The 21756-nt window shown below is 36.9% G+C and overlaps 2 protein-coding genes across 2 annotated transcripts in view; both read right to left on the bottom strand.

Annotated features, from left to right (window-relative positions):
• LOC134753708 (GRB10-interacting GYF protein 2-like) overlaps nt 1-11216 on the bottom strand; it is a 145443-nt gene extending 134227 nt beyond the window's left edge. Inside the window, exons 1-2 of the mRNA XM_063689647.1 lie at nt 11078-11216; nt 3623-3900 (exon numbers count right to left, since the gene is read on the bottom strand). Of these exons, the coding sequence (XP_063545717.1) occupies nt 3623-3855 (233 nt within the window). The 5' untranslated portion in view covers nt 3856-3900; nt 11078-11216. The remainder of the gene's footprint in view (nt 1-3622; nt 3901-11077) is intronic.
• The window catches only part of LOC134754305 (proton-coupled amino acid transporter-like protein CG1139), a 522474-nt gene that overhangs the window by 410054 nt on the left and 90664 nt on the right, over nt 1-21756 (bottom strand). The window lies entirely within an intron of this gene.

Raw genomic sequence — 21756 nt, 5'->3', positions numbered from 1 at the left:
GCTTTCGTTTTGATGGTTATAGGACAGACATCGGGGCCATCGGATTCACTGAGCACCAATCGCCTACGTAACCAGGTCCTCTGTCGTGACTTGAAGGCGCACGACGCGCAGAAGTTCTGTGGTGCTGCTTGGTGACCTTCGTGGGCGAAGGATTTTCATCAGGAGGCCGAACTGATAACCGATTATGTGGATTGCTCGGGTGCAGCCCTACGATTGGTGTCGATGGTCACACTACGTGTGGCGCGTCCCGCACTGCCAGACGAGCATCGCCCGCCATTACGGCGTCGGAGTGTGATTTACCTAAGCTATGCCTGTTTTCCGTGGTTTTATGTATTAAATCCTTTATTTAATGATGTATGATGTTTTCTCCTCTAATAGTACTTTTTAGTATTTTTTGTTATAGCGGCAACATAAATACATCATCTGTGAAAATTCAACTGTCTAGCTATCACGGTTCGTGAGATACAGCCCGGTTACAGACAGACGGACAGCGGAGTCTTAGTAATAGGGTCCCGTTATTACCCTTTGGGTACGGAACCCTAAAAAGGATTATGCTGCCATACATGAAACTGTCTTTCTCATGAATATGTCTTTCTCTTACCCCTGGTCGCTCGGTTTCATGTCTATAACTACGTGTATATACTATGTCTATTATTAGGTCAGAGGGCCTACCGCGAAAACCGAAATTCGCAAATTGCGGGGATCTTTCTCTTTTACTCCAATGAAGGCGTAATTAGAGTGACAAAGAAAGATGCCCGCAATTTGAACTTCGATTTTCGCGGTATAGCCCAGACACGGAATGTCACGGAATGTTTGTAAAATGTTAGTAAACTTCAGTCTCATGAATAATAGGAAAAAGAGAATTAAATATGAATTATACTCTAGCCCTATGAAATTTTAGGCATGAGAGCCAAATGACAAGAAGGCATCCTACCCACGAAATCTTGATTTACCGTATCATATCGCGGTCGCGTATCATGATTTTTAGTTTAGAAAGATGCGAAAAGATAGACAATAATTGTGCCTTTTTTGCATCAAAACTAACGATCACAAAACATGCTGGTAGGTGCTATGCGACCGAAATATAATACGCTAAAATTATACAAACGTGTCGCCATTTTATAAGAAACTAGCTTTTGCCCGCGACTTCGTCTGCGTGGAATTAGTAATTTGGGTATCTTAATTCTTAAACAAATCTGCTTTTTAATCCATCCTTTTTTCACCCCCAAATTGGTCCACACTATACATTTCCACCCCATTTTTTACACCCTTAAGGGATGATTTCGGGGATAAAAGTTATTTTATATCATTTCCCACAGCTCAAACCATCCCCATACCAAGTTTCATCTAAATCGGTTGAGCGGTTATTGATTCCCCATACAAATTTCCACCCCCCTTTACACCCCCTTGAGGGGTGAATTCTGGGATAAAAGTATCCTATGTCCTTCCCCGGGACTCAAACTATCTGTATACCAAATTTCATCTAAATCGAATCAGCGGTTTAAGCGTGAAGAGGGAACACACAGACAGACAGACAGACAAGACAGACAGACTTTCGCATTTATAATATTAGTATGGATATAGTAAAATATAGTAATATAGTATATAGTATGGATAATTATGTATAAGATTTCATATTCTGTGGGTATAGTCAGCATCAAATAGATAGTGACAGCCAGTGATTCATCTGAAGACGTCACATTTCCTGATTTCATTAAGCGTTCAGTCTTAGGCTGCCTGTCCACAGGAGCGGAGCAAGGTGGCGGAGCGATGAGCGAGGAAAAATCTCCGCTCTGAAATTTTAATGAAATTCTATTGCTGGATTTTTTCCTCGATTACCGCTCCGCTCCAGTGGACAGGCAACCTAACTTTTAGAACCATACTCTAGCGGCGTGTTGACGCCGCAACGGGTCTCTAGTATTATACTATTATACGTATGTTTGAGAAAACTTCATTTGAAATAAATAAGTAAATGTTTTCTAACCGACATGTTATAATGTCATTTAAGTTTTACGTTTTGAATGTTCCATTCCATCTCGAAACAATAATTAATTGATTTAACATAAGCTACCTATTACGTTGTATGTATGTACAGTACCTGTTAAAAAAATTGTTTTTGTTATTTTAAAAATAATTTTAATCGATTAAGAACTAGCAAAACGGCCTATCGTATTTTTATTTACGGAAAAACTTACTATTAAGCTCGTCACAGACGGAGCGATAATCTGTCGCACGTGTAAAGCGCCCAAGTCGAGCTAAAACAAAAAGGCACGGCCGTACCATCCTTTTCTCAAAGCCACTCAGGCCATTTTAATTGTGTGTTGGCTAAAGCTAGAACCCTGAATTTAGTGACACATATATCATAATATGGCTTAGATATATCCCCAAGAACATTCCATTTAAACTTGTAGTATAAGAATTATTGCACGTCAAAGTTGCTTACTTTGGTCACTGACACACTCACTCACTCACCAATCATCATAATCCTAAGGTACTTCTAGCAGACCCACAAGCTGTGAATTTTAATCATAATAAGTAGTTTTTAGGTGCCAGCCACACCTGTTTTGTTTTACCTACGCAGGAAATGTTGAATAATGCTTAATTTCTTTAAAAAAAATTGACATAAGCCATAAGCTACATTGTATTTACAGAACTGTTAAAACATTTTTTAGTTTAAAGATAATTTTAATCGAATTGCCGTTTAGTACAAATAGGCAAAAATACCTAGTAGCAAAACGGTATGTAGTAGTGTTTTTTGCGAAAAAACTATAAATCACAGGAAAAAAATAGTTCCGACTATAACTAATAGTTTGAAATTGATTACCTATTTTATTTATCAACCAACTACTTGAAAAACAATAGTTTAATAGTAAGGTAACGATTCTAAAAATGTAGTACTTAGTTTACAAGTTAACTATTAATGGCATTATTTATATTTATTAATTTATTAAAGAGATAAAAAAACTATAAAGGCACTATTAATTAATATATTTTTCTTATAATTTTCGACCTCCACTAAATGCATAATCTACTCAAAGGACAAAATAGCTGCAAAGCAGTCTTTGCAGTCAAAAGATACACAAATACGATTATAGCGCCATCGGCGCGCCTCTGGGCTGTCTTATTATATTCTTTGAACCTCGTTGCCGTGCCGCGAGTCAAAATTCACGTACGATCACAGTGAGCGAAGTGCGGGGTGAAGCGGGTACATTTATGCCCAGACGCTCAAGGCCAAATCAGCGAGAATAGTCTTAATTTTGAAACAAAGTTAAGTAATGCAGAAGAATAATAATAAAAAAATCCAATATAATTGATCTAAACAGTATTGGCCGAAACGTTAATGCTATTAACCAGTACAAATTTTACCATAAACTGTAACCGTCCGTTACGGCGTACGGTTCAATTTGTACTGGTTATGGTTAATTGCAATTAACGTTCGGCCAACACTGGATCTAAAGTTATAGTTTTCCCCTAATTTCCATTTTCCTATTGACTGCTATTTTATTGCACACAACTGTATAGATAGCTTTAATAAGGACAGGGGAACAAATCACTTGGGAGCAGGTAAAATCCTTGCAGCCTTGCATTAAGCTACATACAGACTATGTATATTTAAACTTACCGAAGTTTTGCAAGATGTATTTTTTGCGCAGTATTTGAAGCGCAAAGTGGATTTCCCGGGACTGGGGAAGCAGCCCGGGCTTGTGCACCGCTACCTGCCCCGGGGCTGGCGCCGTTCCCCGAGGCCAGCAGCGCGTTTTGACTGTTGGAGCCCTGAATGCTGGCATTACGTTCTCGTGCCAAATTACGCAGCCACTCCGGTCCGAACTTGATGGGGTTATTGCGGTCACCCATTGCTCTGGACGATCACTCAATTCAATACACGAAAAACCGAAAAAGCTGAAATAAAACATAATTTTAAATTAGTTCGTTAAAAATTAGCAACACTACTATTATATCAACTATTCAACACTGATAAATTGTTTAAAAAACCTAATGTATTCATATTACAACAAATATAAACTAAACCTTGAAGGAATCAATACTTGACAATACAGATCTGTTCTGTGGATAGTTAGTGTAGGTATAGCCTCTGATATAGCTAGCAGACCTGTTAAAAATTCCAGATAAATTTAATATAAATTTTATATCTTTATGAGCTTGTTTGGTGCTTTTGTACAATTTATATCTAAAATATGTGAGCACTTTTTTAGCAAATGCCTTTATGCAAAGTTGTTCTCAAATTAAATAAGGTTTTCGAAATGTTAGCATGGCAGCTTGTGAACATTGTAAGTGTTATTTATAAACAATACAATAAATACTAGCAATATTTATGTATAAAATGAAGTTCAATAGAATGGGCAAGAGATAACAACAACCATCAAATACTAAACTGTAATGTAGATGGCACTAAGTCAGCCCACTTATCGATTTATATATTGTTTGTACTGAAATAGCTAATAGTAATAATAAAACATTTTCACTAAAAACTTAAGTAAATACCAGTTTTGAGTGTATGAATTGTTGATAGGACCATGTCTGTCTGACCAATTATGCTACCATCCGACCCTATGAAAACCAGCACCGGGCATCTCGGCCCGGCACAGGGTTGGACTAAAGCAAAGGGGGTGCCGACACTTAGAAACATTTTCATCGGAGTGATGTTATTATGACACCTTTTTTTATTGTGTTATCGTAGAGAATACGCTAAGATAAGCATGTTTTGTTGGAAAAACTTCTCTCTAAAATCAAAAATGGCCGAGATATTTGACCCGCAAGTTGAAACCACTACTTGACAAATTAAAATCATTTGGAACAAGTAAATTTAAGTAACAGAGACAAGATAGGTGCGACGACGAGCGAAGCGAGGAGCGTGTTAGGTTGACCGCGATGATCGCGATCAGAACAGACATGTTTATTGTACCTACAAAAAAAAGTCTTTTTTTGCACACCCTTTGCTTTAGGCCAACCCGGCACACTCTGAGACTGGAAACCCTTTGCCCATTATATTTTAATTGTTTGATTTTACTTATAAATAATAATTAAATAATTGTTTTTCTTTTCTTGTCTTATGTAATTTTGTTTTATTTTATTTTCTTATGTACTTCTGGATATGTGGCAATAAACATTTCTTATATTTCTATTCTTCTTTGTATTTTAGAAGTATACGACAAGTGAAGTAATAAAATTAAGTTGTTTGGTTACAATTTTTGCTGCATCGATTTAAATAAATTTTAATATTTTAATTACACTATTATTATTATTTGTATCTCCTTGGATATCACGGGCCTATAAATCCCGGTCTTTTGATAGGCTTGCGTGGGGATATAGATCCAACACGTAGAGGCCCCTTGGAGAGCTTTAATGTCATGTAGAACGCCTGCTGGAACCCGTTCACAGGCGCAACAATAGACACCCATGAACCGGTCGCAGCAGGCATTGGGACTATTGCAGAAAAAGTGAACAGTATACCGGTCTATGGATTGAAGTTTGGGTGGGCAATGAGACTGGGCTATTGTAAAGAACTCCGGACACCTGCCATAACAATGTTAATACACGTTATCGCGGCAGGTGGTGACTTGCCGCTGACTAGATGGGCCCCTGAAACTGCCGTCGTGAAGACGACCAGGAGCAACACCGGTGTGAGCGGCTCAGGGGTGTCGAGAGGTGTGCGCCGCTTTCTACCCAGTGACTGTTAACAGCCACTGTGCCAACTCGCGTCTTATGCATCTTTCACTTCCACCCCTGGAGTATATAGCTCTTACGACGCCCCTCTGGACGGCCAATGAAGGCAAGCCAGAGCTGAGTCCTGCGGGTCCCCTTGGGGTCCACTCCGACCGACGAAGACACGCCGGAGACGGAGACCCTGACCGACTCTCTGGAGCACTCGGGTCCGTGGGGTCGTCACTCCCCAACAGCTCGCCACAAGCTGCCCTGCGGGCCTATTATTATTATTATTATTCAATATGTATTTTGTTTCACCCTCGCTTTGCTACATTATTCGCTATGCTTTAAAGTAAAAATTGCCACTGGAAGCATGCAAAGCATTTGCTACTACTAACACCCTCCTTTTGTACCACTTTAGTGCTAAAATGACAGATTACATAGTCGGACTAATTGGAGCAATCAAACTGTCAGGTTAGCATCTGGGATATAAAAAAAAGATTATGGGATTGGATGGGATTATAAAATGTTTCTAAATACTAGATGTTCTAATTTATCAACTAATAGGTTTCACAAAAAAAAAATCATAACCTCTTTAACTAGATTATCCATAATTAGATATCGGCGGCTCATGGCATTTAGGTAGCATTTGACGTTTCTGACAGATTATTGATGTAACCGTATTTATACAAGTAAGTTCAAGTAAGGTACAAGGCGAACAAAGGAAACCAATTAGAAAAATTATTTTCAATCATTTATTACATGACATTAGTGATATACAATTAATATTTGTTCTAAATTATTACAAGTTATTTTACATCTTCTATCTGTGAAAATCAACTTGACGTCAGAAGTAGCGGAGATGTTACATGAAATTAAAGTGTAATTTATTCGGCAACATTACTGTCAGAAACGTTTCTTGTCAATTATGCAATTTTCAAAGGTTGAAATATGTCACAGTTAAGGTAATATGTGAGATGTCTCATCACTAGTGCTACCTAAATGCCATGAGTATGGATGGTATAGAAAGGATGCCAATCTCTTATGGCAGAATTGTTGCAAAAGTGACCGCTTGCAGCTTTAAATAATAGTTCCTAAACTCTCCGGTGGCGCTAGTTAGGCTCTGGGACATGAGTATAACATGAACCATATCAGGCAACAAATAACCCGACCAAAGTATGTAGGCTGTTTTTGGTAGTATTTTGGTGTATGGTGGCGCCGCCTAATTACTGTTTTTTGATAGACACTTTTCATATATAGAGATTTGGCTCCTTTATATAGTCTCCATGGCCATGAGCCACCGATGTCTATCCATAATGTATGTATGACATTAGTACTGACAGGACTCTTTAGTAAATCAGTTTGAAAAAATCATTTTTTGTAAACATCTATCTATATAAGCCCTTTGTCCTGAACTCAGATTTTTCTTCCTTTCTTTGGTAGTTTTCTATTTTTGTTATAATATGTCTCTAAGTTCAGTGTGCCTCCTGGCAAAGGCCTCCTCTAACTCCTTCCATTGCTTTCTATCATTCGCTACTCTTCTCCAGTTTGGACCAGCCGTCAGTTTGAGTTCGTCTTCCCACCTCTTGTACTGTCTACCTCTGTTCCTTCCGTCTCTAGGATACCAATGTGTTACTATCTTACTCCATTTTTCATGTCTGTTCCTTAGCATATGCCCAGTCCACCTCCATTTCAGTTGATCTATCTTTGAGAGTACGTCTATTATGCCCGTTTTTGCTCTTATAGTTGTATTTCTGTGTCTGTCTTGTCGTTTGATTCCCAGCATGCTTCTCTCCATTGCTCTTTGACAATGCTCGAGCTTTTCTCTATGATGTTTTGAGAGTGACCAAGTTTCGCAGCCATAGGTGAGGCAGGGCAAAATGCAGGTGTTAAAAACTTTCTTTTTGGTGCTATTACTGAGGTCAGTGCATTTCATCACCTCTTTCAGTGACCAGTACTTCTTCCAACTATTGGCTATCCGTTTTTTAATTTCCTTGGTTGTCATGTCTTTATGGGAGATTATCTGTCCTAAATATACATATTCTTCTATATATTCTCTATATACTCGAGTGGTTGATCGTATACCTTAATTTCATGGATGTCAGAGTTTGTCAATAGTTTGGTTTTGTTTATGTTCATGGATAGTCCAGTTTTCTCACTTTCATTATTTAGTTCTTGTATCATTTTCTTCAAGTTGTTTGGATTTTCCTCAAATAAGACAATGTCATCCGCAAATCTGAGCTGGTTTAGCCTTCTTCCATTAATGTTAAGACCATATTGTTCCCAATTCAACTTTCGGAAGATGTTTTCAAGCACGGCTGAGAATAGCTTGGGAGACAGGGGGTCCCCTTGTCTGACTCCTCGTTCTATTTTGAATGGTTCTTCTAAAGTTTCCAGTTTAATTTTGGCTTTGCTTTTGGCATATATGTTCTTGAGAATATTTATGTAAGTTGTAGGTATTCCTTGTATGCCCAAGCTTTCCCATATGACTTCATGGCTAATACTATCAAATGCCTTAGTATAATCAATGAAGGCCATATACAAAGGCTTGTTGTATTCATTGTATTTTTCTATGATTTGTTTAACTGTGTGTATATGGTCCACTGTAGCAAAGTTCTTTCTAAAGCCAGCTTGTTCCAATGGTTGGTTTTCATCCAATATAGTACTGACACGGTCGAGTATGATCTTGGAGAAAACTTTATATATGTTAGACATTAAGCTTATTGGCCTATAGTTTCCAATCTCTTCCTTTGGACCTTTTTTATGTATGAGAGTTATGTGTGATGTTTCCCATTGTTCTGGAATGACACCTGTCATTAGAACTTGGTTAAATATTTTTGTTAGTATTGGAGCTATTTCTTCCAGGGTTCCTTTCAATGTCTCATTTAGGATTTTATCAGGACCTGGGGCTTTGTCCGATTTTTGGCTTAGTATTGCTTTTCTTATCTCACATGGTAGTATTTCCGGTTCAGATTTTAGTTCAGATTCTGAGTTAATTGTTAGAGTACCACCCATTCTTTGTACTGGAATATCTTGGTTTGAGTATAAGTCTTGGTAGATTTCTGTAGCCTGCTTATTGATGTCTTTCCGGTTTGTGATGTTGGTGTGTTTTTTCTTCAAATTTGGTACCCAAGCGTTTGCCTCACGCAGTTCTTAGAGCTTTTTTAGTTCCTCCTGTTGATATAATGTGTTTTTCTAGTGTTTGTAGTCTCTTGATTTTTCTATCTTTCCTAATACTTTCTCTGATTTTTCTTACTTAAGTCTGTTATTTTCTTAATATGTTGTTTCTTCATTCCTGTTTTAAAGAGGTCTTTTCTTTCGCTTAATCGCTGCAATGTTGAGTCACTTAAAGTGTATTTTTGTTTTGGGATGTTCACTTTCCTATGGTATTTAAGCTGGTGCTGTAGTTTGTCATAGCAGTTTTTGACATCTACTATGTCGTCCTGTGATATCTCTTTGTATAGTGAAGTTAGTGAGTCAGATGTCGCAGAGATGTAATTCACAGTGTTGTGACTTACGCTAGAGTGGATAATGTGTTTTCTACATACTTTAGGTGGTGAGATCCGTAGTGATGCTCTAACCATGCGATGATTGGTGTTGAAGTTGAATCCGGATATAACTGATGTGTCTGTGAATAATTTTGGGTGGCTGCTTATTATGTAATTTATTTCGTTTTTGTACTTTCCTCCTGGGGAGACCCAAGTCCACTTATTATTTTTATTTTTCTTAAAGATGCTGTTTAATATGGTAAGATTATGTTCTAGCAACAAGTCTATTAGCCGTTCTCCACTGACACTTCTTCTGCCGAAGCCAAAGTTTCCCATCACATATTCTTCCTTATTCTGTTTTGCTCCCACTTGTGCATTGAAGTCTCCCATTAGAATGATCATATTGTTTGAGTATTTATGCAAGCTTTCAGATAAGATAGTATAAAAAGCTTTGTGTTCTTCCTCTGCCGCCTTCTCTGTTGGTGCATAGACTTGTATAATAGTGCACATTTTTTTATAGTCTGGTAGCTATATGTTCATTATTGCCACTTGATCAGAAATGCCAATGAAGTCATGTATGTGATTCTTTAAATTTATTTTGACCAGAAATCCAACTCCTCGCTGTCCTCCGGGTTCTCCCTTTGTAAACATTATGTAATCTGGATATCCTTCGATTGATTCACCAGTTCTCCGTACCTCGCTTAAACATACTTTATAACAAATAAAATAAACCAGACATGTCTAACAATAACTTCCATCACTATAGTTTTGTGTTAAAAAAACAATTTGCAAACATATCAGTTGATGGTAAGTAGATAAACAACATATCTGATGAAAATGTTGATGGCCTAATATGTTCATTACGCGAAACTCTGCGTAGGGGGCACCACTACCACAATCTGAGGGTCTATCGCGAAACAAGAAAATCCAAATTTCGTTATCTAACATCTATGTTACTCTTGCATATTCAAGTGATAAAGAGGCAGATAGCGAAATTTCGGATTCGCGTTTCTCGGTAGGTCCTCTGTAAACAAACTGCCTTGATGCATCAATGTCATATTTTGTTATCTCTGAAAACTAGTCAAAAACCTGTTAAAGGTACAGTATTTATAAGTTACTCTATGGTTTACTAAAAAGGCTAGTGCTGCACTCTGGTGGCAGAACATTGCAGTAATATCCCCTATTATTGAAAATACATTATCTGTTTTCAGCTCATAATGGCTTGAAGATCACAAAGGTGACAATTTCACTGGACTAAGTAAATAACTTGTTGTTAAAAAATCTTTTAACAATTATTCAATGGGGTTGGCAACTGTCAAAGGTTTGCTATGCTGGCGCCATCTGCTAATTATTTCGACCGGCCAACCCCATTGTACCGCCCAATATTAACATATATTCACAAATAGGTACATATGAATTCTGGAAATTAGACCTGGAGCTTATTTCTAACAGCACTAGTGTCACCTTTTCGCTGATGCTGAATTTTTATTAGACCTAAGCCCAGCTACAGAAAAAATAAATATGATATTAACTTACTCCACAGGTACAGCAGCTACTTCAATAATTATGATAATATTCTGAATTCAAACCAATTAGTTTTCTATGTGGGTACAGTGTGAAATATTTTAAAGTTGAGGTATATTTGAATCATAATAGTAGTTTTTTGCTGGCAGCACTAGAAGTCAAATCAAAACCATAAAGCCAAAACAAAGACGTGATATTGTAGTGTATTTTAAGATAATTAAAGTAACAATACCCATTATACGCCAAATAAATAACCGACTAACATTCATACTCAGCTTATTTTTCATACGCGTGTTCAATATATTTTGACAATGCACTATTTGTAGATCACAGGAGGTATAAATTATCATACGTAGGCACCTCGTGTATGTTCATTTCACCAGATTGAAACACATACCTACCTAATCCAAGAGTCAAGGTAGTAGGAAGACACAAAGTTAAAGCTGTATACGTATTAATGACACACTGGAGAAAATTCGCGATAAGTCAACAAGTTACATCTGATCAGATGAAAATAAGAACGAAGCGAAATTAGATCATAATTACCTAAGAGCCCGAGTGATAATCAGACACACGCACAGCAACAGACCAATATGGCCGCCCAAAATGAAGTGAAGAAAGACGAACGCATGCCGAGTACGAGATGGCGACAATGAAAAATGAAGTATTATCAGTACTACCAACATCTGTTTTTACATCATGTTTGATGCATCGGTTTTGTGCTATCTGTTGAATATATTCTTTCTTTAAGGGGCTCTACAGATGTCCGAAATCCATAGACATATACTTTGTCAAGGGATTGTCTCATTTCGGGCGTAGACGGAGAGAGTCATACTTTCTTTGTCTTGCACTGGTGCTGGCGCCCAGAAGAAGGGGATGAGTGTAGTTTTTTCAGTTCTTATTTACTGACAAGATTTGCTTGACCAACTATAGTATAGTAGTTACCGAAATTACTTGCGTAAGGGTGGGGGGACCATAGATCTAGTATATTTTCTATAGATGCGGCCTACCGCGTGCGCCCGTAAGGGATAGACAGATGACGTCATAAACGTGGGGATACAATATTGGTAAAAATTACCCCAATATTTGATATCACGTTGGGGCGATTACCCTGGAGGCAAAGTGATAGTGGATCAAGCAAATCTTGTCAGTAGAAAAAGGCAGTGTAGTGTTTAGGTAGTATCTATACATAAATAGATACACACCGTCTCGAGCGCAGACCGCATAGGATGCCGCGTCAGTTACACGAGAGCCAAGGGCGAGAATGAGCGTGTGACATTGCTATGCGTGCTGTGGGAACGAGCCAGTGTTTCTGATATAGTAGATCCTACAGGCAGCAAATTTGAAAAATCGCGGGTTAGCAACACTGTGTTCGAATAATTCCAAAATCGCGTGTCATCTGTGTCTTATCTGTGGAATATGGATCGCCATCTTGTTTGTTTATATTCTAAATCGTCTCTATCTCATAAAAGAATTTCTGCTGTCACCATTAAATACCAATATTTTAAATCAGATTGTGCAAATGTGCATGAAATTAAGGTGCCTACAATGTATTCGTGCTCATTGATGGTAAACATTTCTAAAATTTGAGGTTATGATAATTACTGGAAGAACTGAACTTTTAAGATTATGTGCTGTTTTTTGTTTTAGGGTTAAAAGGCATAAATAAAATTAAAAAGTATGCCTAAATCTATCCAATAAGATCACAAATGAAGCTCTGGAAACCGTCCAAGTCCATAGGCCCACATGTCTAATATTTTCAGCGACTGTTTCGACTTTTTACAAAGGTAAACTTTTCGCCGTTCATTCGCAACATCAATCTAATCCTTACATATGTTTGTTAATATAAGGCGTTCGTAGTATTTTCTCTTTAGACAATTTACCTACGGCGGTTTATGTACGTGAACAACGCAACCAAGGCGAAAAATAAACTTATTATTTGAAATTTAACAAAAATATTGAGAGCAATGGATTAGATTATTCTTGTAATATTGGTAACTTCATTATATTCATTCAATGAATGACCTGAATTATAGCGTAAGCTAAAGTTACCTAGTCTTATTTACCTTTAAAATAAATAAACACCAAAATATCAATTGTTTGTTTCTATTTTTAATATGTATAATATACAACCACAATTTACACAGGTATTATGTGACATTCTTCAGGAAAAATACAATTATTTACATTAACAAGTGGCATATTTATTATCTTCAAGCTCCTTCAGTTTTTGAACTGGCGTCAAAAACAGCTCCCTATCGCAGTGCTGCTTTTCGGTTTGCTCCCTATCAAATGTCTTCTAAGTTTACTAAAACAAAATCATATCAAAATGTAAATAGTCCATATATTTGATATTTAATAAGTCCTGTAATCGTGAGAGGAATAGTTACAGTGATACCCTACTAGTGACTGCTCAGTGGTTTATACAAATACAAAATTCTTTATTCAATAAATTAGTTTTACAAAATGATCTAAGGGGATGGAACCGCCCAGGAAGCTAATATATTAAAATCCAGTAGGATATGTACCTGCGGAAGCAATGATTTGTTTCACATTCTTTTTTCCAACATAGTCCGTTTCTAAATATTTTTTTAACTTGTCAAACTTGATAATCAAATAATCACCTATTGATTAACAATATTAACATCGTTTTTACTCCATAATAATAACAATTTCAAAATGTTTCAATAAAGTATAAACCGCGATCGGCAATTTGAGTTGACGTACGAAGAGCGCGCTCAGCGGTAAAAAAATATTTTTTTGGTTCGATGTACATTGCTGCTTTTCTTAGCGCAATACTGCTCTTTGAGTGTTGCCCTACTTTAGTTTGCTTTACATTGCTACTGACAAGATTTGCTTAACACACTATAGCTTGTTTGACGGTATTAAAATTGTTGAATAGAATGTCAATGGGCCGTTCTTTTTAGGCGTATGAACAACGAAATACCTCCTATAATTCGCGCAGGTGGTACAAAACTAAACATATTAGTGAATAAAACGTAAAATAAAATGTATTATTGAGTTTTAAGTTTAAGAAATCACAAATCGCAATCACATTACTCACACCAATTAATGTACAGTCAGCTGCAGAGAAAAGGCACCCCCCCTGCATACAAAGTTCTGTAAATTAGTATGGACGTGGGGTACCTTTTCTCTGCAGCTGACTGTACACCACATTTCGGGTTAAAGATATTTTATTTGTCTCAAAAGAAATATTACATTTCACTTAATGAGATAGTAATACATGCAAAAATTATGTTGGCTACTGAGCGTTAACAGTAATACAAAATACATATTATGTTTTTTAGAGGGACAGTAATAACAAAATGAGCAAAACAATAAAAACTGACATAAGCTAATTAACAGATAATAACTTCTTGTGGTGTTTTTATATTCCCAAGTGTGCGATTCTAAAACATGTGGCGGGTAGGCATAGATTCTTTTGTTCCCGGCTTAAGGCGATAACGTGTTGCCGTTTGTCAGGGCCGGATTTAGATGGCTGAAATATTATCTAAAATAAATGTTTTTAGTTTGTTTTTGAAAATGTTGAAAGTCGGTGCATTCTTAATATTTGGTGGTAAATCATTGTACATGCGCGCTCTCTGATATGTTACGTTTTTTGTGCCAAAATTTTTGGTTCGTATAAATGGTAGGGATAACTTATTTGCGCTACGCAGGTTTCTCTTGCCGCTCTCCTCATTTGTTTTGAAAGCAGTTTGACAGTGCATGGTTTTATTAATTATCGTTATTTAGTTACGATACTTGCTGAACAGAATATTGACATCAATTATATTAAATATGGCTTACCTATATATATCGACTGTAATGTTAGCTGTTAACACCCAATTTTGTTGAAATTGATGTTCTGAAACTGTCTTCAGCGTCCTATGCATTATCTAGGCTGGCTCCCTGGCTGGCTGGCTGGAGTCTGTCTGTAGATAATATAAAGAAAGCATACTATGGATATTTTCATTCCATTCTAACCTACGGTATCGATTTGTGCGTGCAATCCGGGTTGTTGCTAGAAAACCTGTTGATTACCCGGCGCAAGAATTATTTAAAAAACTCAAAATCTTAACTTTGCATAGCATTTACATCCTTGAGGCTTGCAAGTACGTCAGACTGAATCTAAGCTCATACATGAGCAGCGCGCAGCGTCTTGGCTGCGACGCGCGCCGCCGCCCGCACCTACTGCTCGCGCCGAGCGCGCGCCTGGCAAGGACGCGCAAGTCGCTCGCTGTATATGGCGTTAAAATTTATAATGCTCTTCCGGCAGATATAAAAAATTCACCAAGTGATGCAATCTTTCTAAGAAAACAATATCTCCTAAGCATGGCCTTTTATAGCACTGATGATTTATTCAAATCATAAAGTAGATATCATCACTAATCCATACCACCATACGAATCACAAGTAATTAATTATTAGATATAAATATATAATAATGAAATGAATGTAAATATATAATATTAATATAAATATGTATCAATAATTAGTACCTACCTAAAATCTAAAATTATTTAAGCATAGATATTATCATAGAGTAACTTATACTAGAGCGGTGGTACTGTCATAGTAAATTTTGTAACCCCAGTAAATTCACTGCCATCTGTCGACACACTTTAAAACTAAAAATAAATATTTATAAAAATACGATAAAATGTATTTAAATATGGATAAATGATTTTTTTATTTGCATTAATTATTTTTATATGATTTTGACCCATGTTCTTTCACTGGTCTGCGTTAAAATTATAAATAACAAACGAAATAGTCAACGCCCTCTATACGAGTGTAGGCCAAAACTAGTGGCGCCATCTGATCGAAAATCAAATTTTCGTGATTTTCGAGGCACGTTTTTTCCTTAGACTGTATCCATCTATTAAGGAGTTATATCTATCTTTGCTATAGACCCTCAGATTGTGGTAGTGGCGCCACCACGCAGAGTTTCGCGTAATATTCCCTACTGATTGTATCTTTGCTCTGACCATCGGCCACGTAGTTAACTACTGCGTGCAACAGATGGCGCTGTGTTTTGCTTAAAGTCCGTCTGTTACAACCGATTTGCTCCGAAACTATTGGACATTTGGCACAAATACGAGTACTTTTAAGAATTTTCATGACCACATTATTAAATTTCAAATTCCATACCATTTTCGTAATTAACGTCCCAAAAAACCATAAAAACGACACCCATATTGATATTTAGACATTATTCAACCCCATTGCACCCCAACAGGGGAGATGGTTTTTAAAACCGTTGTTGTTTTCGTAATCAGCGACCCGATAAACCATAGAATCAATACCCATGTTGATTTTCAGCCTTTGTCTCCACATTTCTCCCTTTTAGGGGTTAAATTTTCAAAAAACCTGAAACACGTGTTTATTCATTTATCGTTAGGAATACTCCTGTGAAGTTTCGAATAAAATAGTCTAACCATAGAGTAACTTATACTAGAGCGGTACTGTCATAGTAAATTTTGTAACCCCAGTAAATTCACTGCATCTGTCGACACACTTTAAAACTAAAAATAAATATTTATAAAAATACGATGAAATGTATTTAAATATGGATAAATGATTTTTTTTTATTTGCATTAATTATTTTTATGATTTTGACCCATGTTCTTTCACTGATATGCGTTAAAATTGTTAAATAACAAACGAAACCGTCAACGCCATCTATACGACAGTATATATCTATCTTTGGTCTAACTATACTTGTTTCCCCATACAAACTTTGGACCCCATTTCACCCCCTTGGGGAGGGGGGGTGAATTTTGAAAAATCCTTTCTTAGTGCACCCCTAGACCTTATAAGAATTATGCCTCTACCAATATCCTACATACACAACCAGCTAGAACAACATCACAGACAACTGCACAACAAGTACTGGAGTGAATTGAAGACATGCAGGCAAACCAAAGAAATTCTACCGGAACTGAACCACAAGCTTACCAAAATATTACTGAAAACACCAAGAAGCCAACTACGTAAAATAGTAGGATTAATAACAGGACATAACACACTAAACAAACACCTACATAGGTAATATGGGTAAAACTGATAGCCCCATGTGCAGAGCGTGCATGGAAGAAGAAGAAACAACAAAACATATTCTCCTAGACTGTAAACAGGTAGAAGTATATAGGAGCAAATACCTAGGTAATCCATGCACACTAAAAGAGGCAACTAGCAACCTGAAGACTTTGCTAGGCTTCGTGGAGGAGCTGGGGTGGTTAGAGTAGCGCTACCTCGTTTCACGCAAAATAGGCACATTGGATGTCGATTTGCGGAAAATGCCCAGCATAACTAACTAACCTTATAAGAAACCTACGTACCAATCTTGGAATCTCTAGAAGCAGCGGTTTGGGCTGTGTGTTGATATGTCAGTCAGTCAGTCAGTCAGTTTCTTATTTTATATATTTAGAAGATTACCATTTTAAACTATATTTTAAATCAAATAACATTCTTTCAAAGACTCGGGGGGAGTGTCTATGTTTCCGTTATTTAGTTTAATAAATGCTAATATTAATATCGACTATTTCAAATAACTAGATTACTTACTTATTACCAAAGATAGATAGAGTTTTGTTTGTTATTTATAATTTTAACGCATATCAGTGAAAGAACATGGGTCAAAATCATATAAAAATAATTAATGCAAATAAAAAAATCATTTATCCATGTTTAAATTCATTTTAACGTATTTTTATAAATCTTCATTTTTAGTTTATCGATTTTTTAGTTTAGTATGTCGATAGATGGCAGTGAATTTACAGTGGTTACATAGATCTAGTATATTTTCTATAGATGCGGCCTACCGCGTGCGCCCGTAAGGGATAGACATAGATGACGTCATAAACGTGGCGATACCATTATTGGTAAAAATTACCCCAATATTTGATATCACCAAAGATAGATATAACTCCGTAATAGATAGATACAGTCTAAGGAAAAAACGTGCCTCGAAAATCAAGAAAATTTGATTCTCGTTCAGAGGGCGCTACTAGTTTTGGCCTACAGTCGAATAGATGGCGTTGACGGTTTCGTTTGTTATTTAACAATTTTAACGCATATCAGTGAAAGAACATGGGTCAAAATCATAAAAATAATTAATGCAAATAAAAAAAATCATTTATTAAAAGAAAAAGTCTGTCGACACACTTTAAATATTTAAGAAAAGTTTTAAAGTGTGTCGACAGATGGCAGTGAATTTACTGGGGTTACAAAATTTACTATGACAGTACCGCTCTAGTATAAGTTACTCTATGATATCACGTTGGGGCGATTACCCTGGAGGCAAAGTTAGCTTGTTTGACGGTATTAAAATTGTTGAATAAAATGTCAAAGGGCCGTTCTTTTTAGGCGTATGAACAATGAAATACCTCCTATAATTCGCGCAGGTGGTACAAAACTAAACATGTTTAGTAAATGAAACGTAAAATAAAATTTATTATGAGTTTTAATTTTAAGAAATCACAAATCACAATCACAAGAAATTAAAATAATATTTTAGCACATTATTTTTGTCGGGCACCGTTTTTGTGTAATAATGCCGCCCAGTAGCCGCTAACCAAGTATTGCGTACAGACTCGTCTAGCGGAAACCTAGAAAATGTACACATTAAATTACTTGACCGTCACTGGAAGCTTTATAATTGAGAGAGCATATCTGTTTCCGTCGAAATTTCACCAGTCTAGTGCTTTATTTGACTCTTGTTTCCGGCAACAGTGGCGACACCTGGCGGACCGCGCCATTTTTACACCAGGTAAAAGATGTCCAGTGAACTGTTTGTCATTGGCATTCAGTTTCCCGTCGAAGCAACAAGTCCGCAGCGAGTCAGGCTCACTGACCCTGCGGCCATTACAATTTAAATTTTAAAAAACGAAATGAAATTGTTACGTGTGATTCTTTAAATCAATACGTTACATTAATTAAAGTGAATTTAAGTATAAAAAGGGATCACGTCACGTAAGTACCTTGATTTCTAATATTAGTAAAATGAATATGTGGTCATATATTTTTAACAGTTTTTCTGTTCGGACCACTACCTACATTTTAATTTATTATGCCAAATAATTAACCAGTTTACTATGGTGTTTTATTTGCAGATCTTTCTATCCGATTATACTTTTTGTGAGAAATTATACAATCGCTTGCATTTTTGACGAACGCTGAGAATCAAGACGCAAATTTAAATTTGCCGTTCACCTTGATATTGAAACGAAATTAAAGGAACCTTCGGTCCCTAAGACCAGTATTTTATCTAAAAATGCTTCTTGACGTTCAACGCTTGGGAAGCGCAGCATGGTCTGAGGGTAGATACTCTGATATACAAAAATTTTACAATCATACTCCAGGTTTCATAGACCTGGAAACAATCTAGATAGATTTCGTAGTCTTTTATCGTGGGCTAGTATGAAATTTTTCTTATGAATTAAATACTAGTTGATGAGCTCGATTTACAAAAGATTTCCTCTGATCTTCTGCAATTAGTTTGTGGTTACCGCGCCGAAGCTATTGAAATACGCAGAGAGGCCATTACAAGCCAAATTAAAGAGCCACTTGTCAAGGCATTAGTAAACAAAATCCCCCCTTCCACAACTAACATTTTTGATGCTGATTCTTTTACATCACCTCTTGAAAAGGCAGGAGGAGTTTGAAACATGTTTGGCCTCTTAAACATAATGATATTACCAAGGCAAATCAGCCTAACAGCCGCCCCTCGCGGGGGCAAGGCATACAAAAACCTACAATTCCATCGCGTGGAATTCAGTGCAATGCGAGCTCAGGGTACTTTTCCTCGCAAAATACGCATATGCAAACCTGTACCGACGCACCCTCGCGGGGTGATATTACCAAGGCAAATCAGCCTAACAGCCGCCCCTCGCGGGGGCAAGGCATACAAAAACCTACAATTCCATCGCGTGGAATTCAGTGCAATGCGAGCTCAGGGTACTTTTCTTCGCAAAATACGCATATGCAAACCTGTACCGACGCACCCTCGCGGGGTGTATGTCATTGCCAAAATTGTCAACAACCAAATTACCCTTGGGTCAACCTTCAAAAAACCACCTTGCTTACCACACAAGTGGAAGAGCGTAGTTTCAAAATCGAGGCTCGCGGCCCGGTCGTGGAGGTAAGTACTAGAGGATGAGTAAATTCCAGTAGAGGTTACAAAGGCAACCAGAAACGGCAGAAACCATGACTCGGAACCGTTTCAAGTAGGCCGGTAGCGCACTTCCTCATACAGTGGAAGAAAATTTCTGGTGCTCCCATTGTCTCATTTGCTATTGCATTAAAGTTAATACGAGGGTATCACATACCATTCCTTGCAAAACCACTTCTGGTGTATCCCAATTTAAAATCAGGCCCCTTTCATCACACTCCTGTGTCAAAAGAAAATTTCTTCAATTGTGCACTAGAATTAATATTTATTTATTTGCATTGCTATTTTAAGAAATGGATAGTGATCAGTAAATGGGTGAGCTTCGCAAGCATATTGCAGCTGGCAATGACAACTCTCTTTGCCAAGATAATAATTGTTTTAGAAACAAACGTTGCCTCAAAAATTGCTTTCCCTGATAACGAGTCAATCCTGTCAGAGGTTAGTGGTGAATTATATAAATAAATAGATATTTGGGGACAATCTTACACAGATTGACCTAGCACCAAACAAAGCAAAGCTTGTACTATAAGTACCAGGCGACGATATATATACATATATAGAAATATACATACTTATATACATAGAAAACACCCATGATTCAGGATTCTCAGGAACAAATATCTGTGTTCATCATACAAATAAATACCCTTGCCGGGATTCGAACCCGGGACCATCGGCTTCATAGGCAGCAATTAGTTATTAATTATTAAGCTATTACTTCATACCCACTGCAGACCGATCGTCAATATATAGTTAATGACGTCAATGATGCTCCGTGCCCAAAATGAAGGCTCAAGGCATTCTAAGTGTAAGTGTAAGGCATTCGAAGAATAAAATAATTGAAATCGATATTTCAGTATCATAAATTCAGATACTAATCAATCACATTGGCGCTATAATATAGGTACATTAGAATTAATCTAATAAGGGGCGACACCAGGAGAAAACAAACAGGTCTCAATTATAAAGCTTCCAGTGACGGTCAAGTAATTTAATAGCAGCGTTTTACCTGAAATAAAACGCATATTAAAATACTTACCTCACTGGAAGCTTTCATTTAATTTCTGCCTGGTGAAATTGAGCCAATGACAAACAGTTCACCGGACATCTTTTACCTGGTGTAAAAATGGCGCGGTCCGCCAGGTGTCGCCACTGTTGCCGGAAACAAGAGTCAAATAAAGCACTAGACTGGTGATAATTCGACGGAAACAGATATGCTCTCTCAATTATAAAGCTTCCAGTGAGGTAAGTATTTTAATATGCGTTTTATTTCAGGTAAAACGCTGCTATTATTCACACCAATTAATGTAAGTACACCACATTTAATCTTCACATTTGTTTTTTTTTTTAATTAGAAGAACGAAAAAACTTTAGAGGTCAAAATTACCCATAAAATTACGTTATATTCATCTGGTATCCCTGCATGATGGTTATGCAGCTAAATTAAGAAGAAGTTTAAAAATGGCTGACCTCAGACTCGTCTGAGTAGCTGACAGATTACCACAAACAACCTACGTAATTTGGGCGGATAATTTTACAAATAATGTTTTGTTAATTTGCGTAAATGATTGTGATATTTTTATTGAAATCGTTTAATTCTACATTGCTTTGAGTGTAACGTAATTTAACGATGTTATTCTCACATATTGCGTTAAGAGGAAGGTGTAAAATACCGTACTTGCGTGTGAAAGGTTATGTTCTCATATTTTTGCTCAGAGCGCTATTACAGCCGATTACAGAACAATTCACCATTATTTTATCAAAGTTCAAGCATTCAAAACGCTAACCATCACTATATTTCATAAAAGAAAGCACAATTTCATACAAAACAACAATAATTAAACAAGCATCGAACAAACATGACATGTCACGTACTTATTTGTTTGCCACAACCTCGATTGTGGCAGC

The sequence above is a fragment of the Cydia strobilella genome, chromosome Z (assembly GCF_947568885.1).
Source record: "Cydia strobilella chromosome Z, ilCydStro3.1, whole genome shotgun sequence".
Lineage (NCBI taxonomy): Eukaryota > Metazoa > Arthropoda > Insecta > Lepidoptera > Tortricidae > Cydia > Cydia strobilella.
This window is presented reverse-complemented; position numbering and strand designations above follow the sequence as displayed.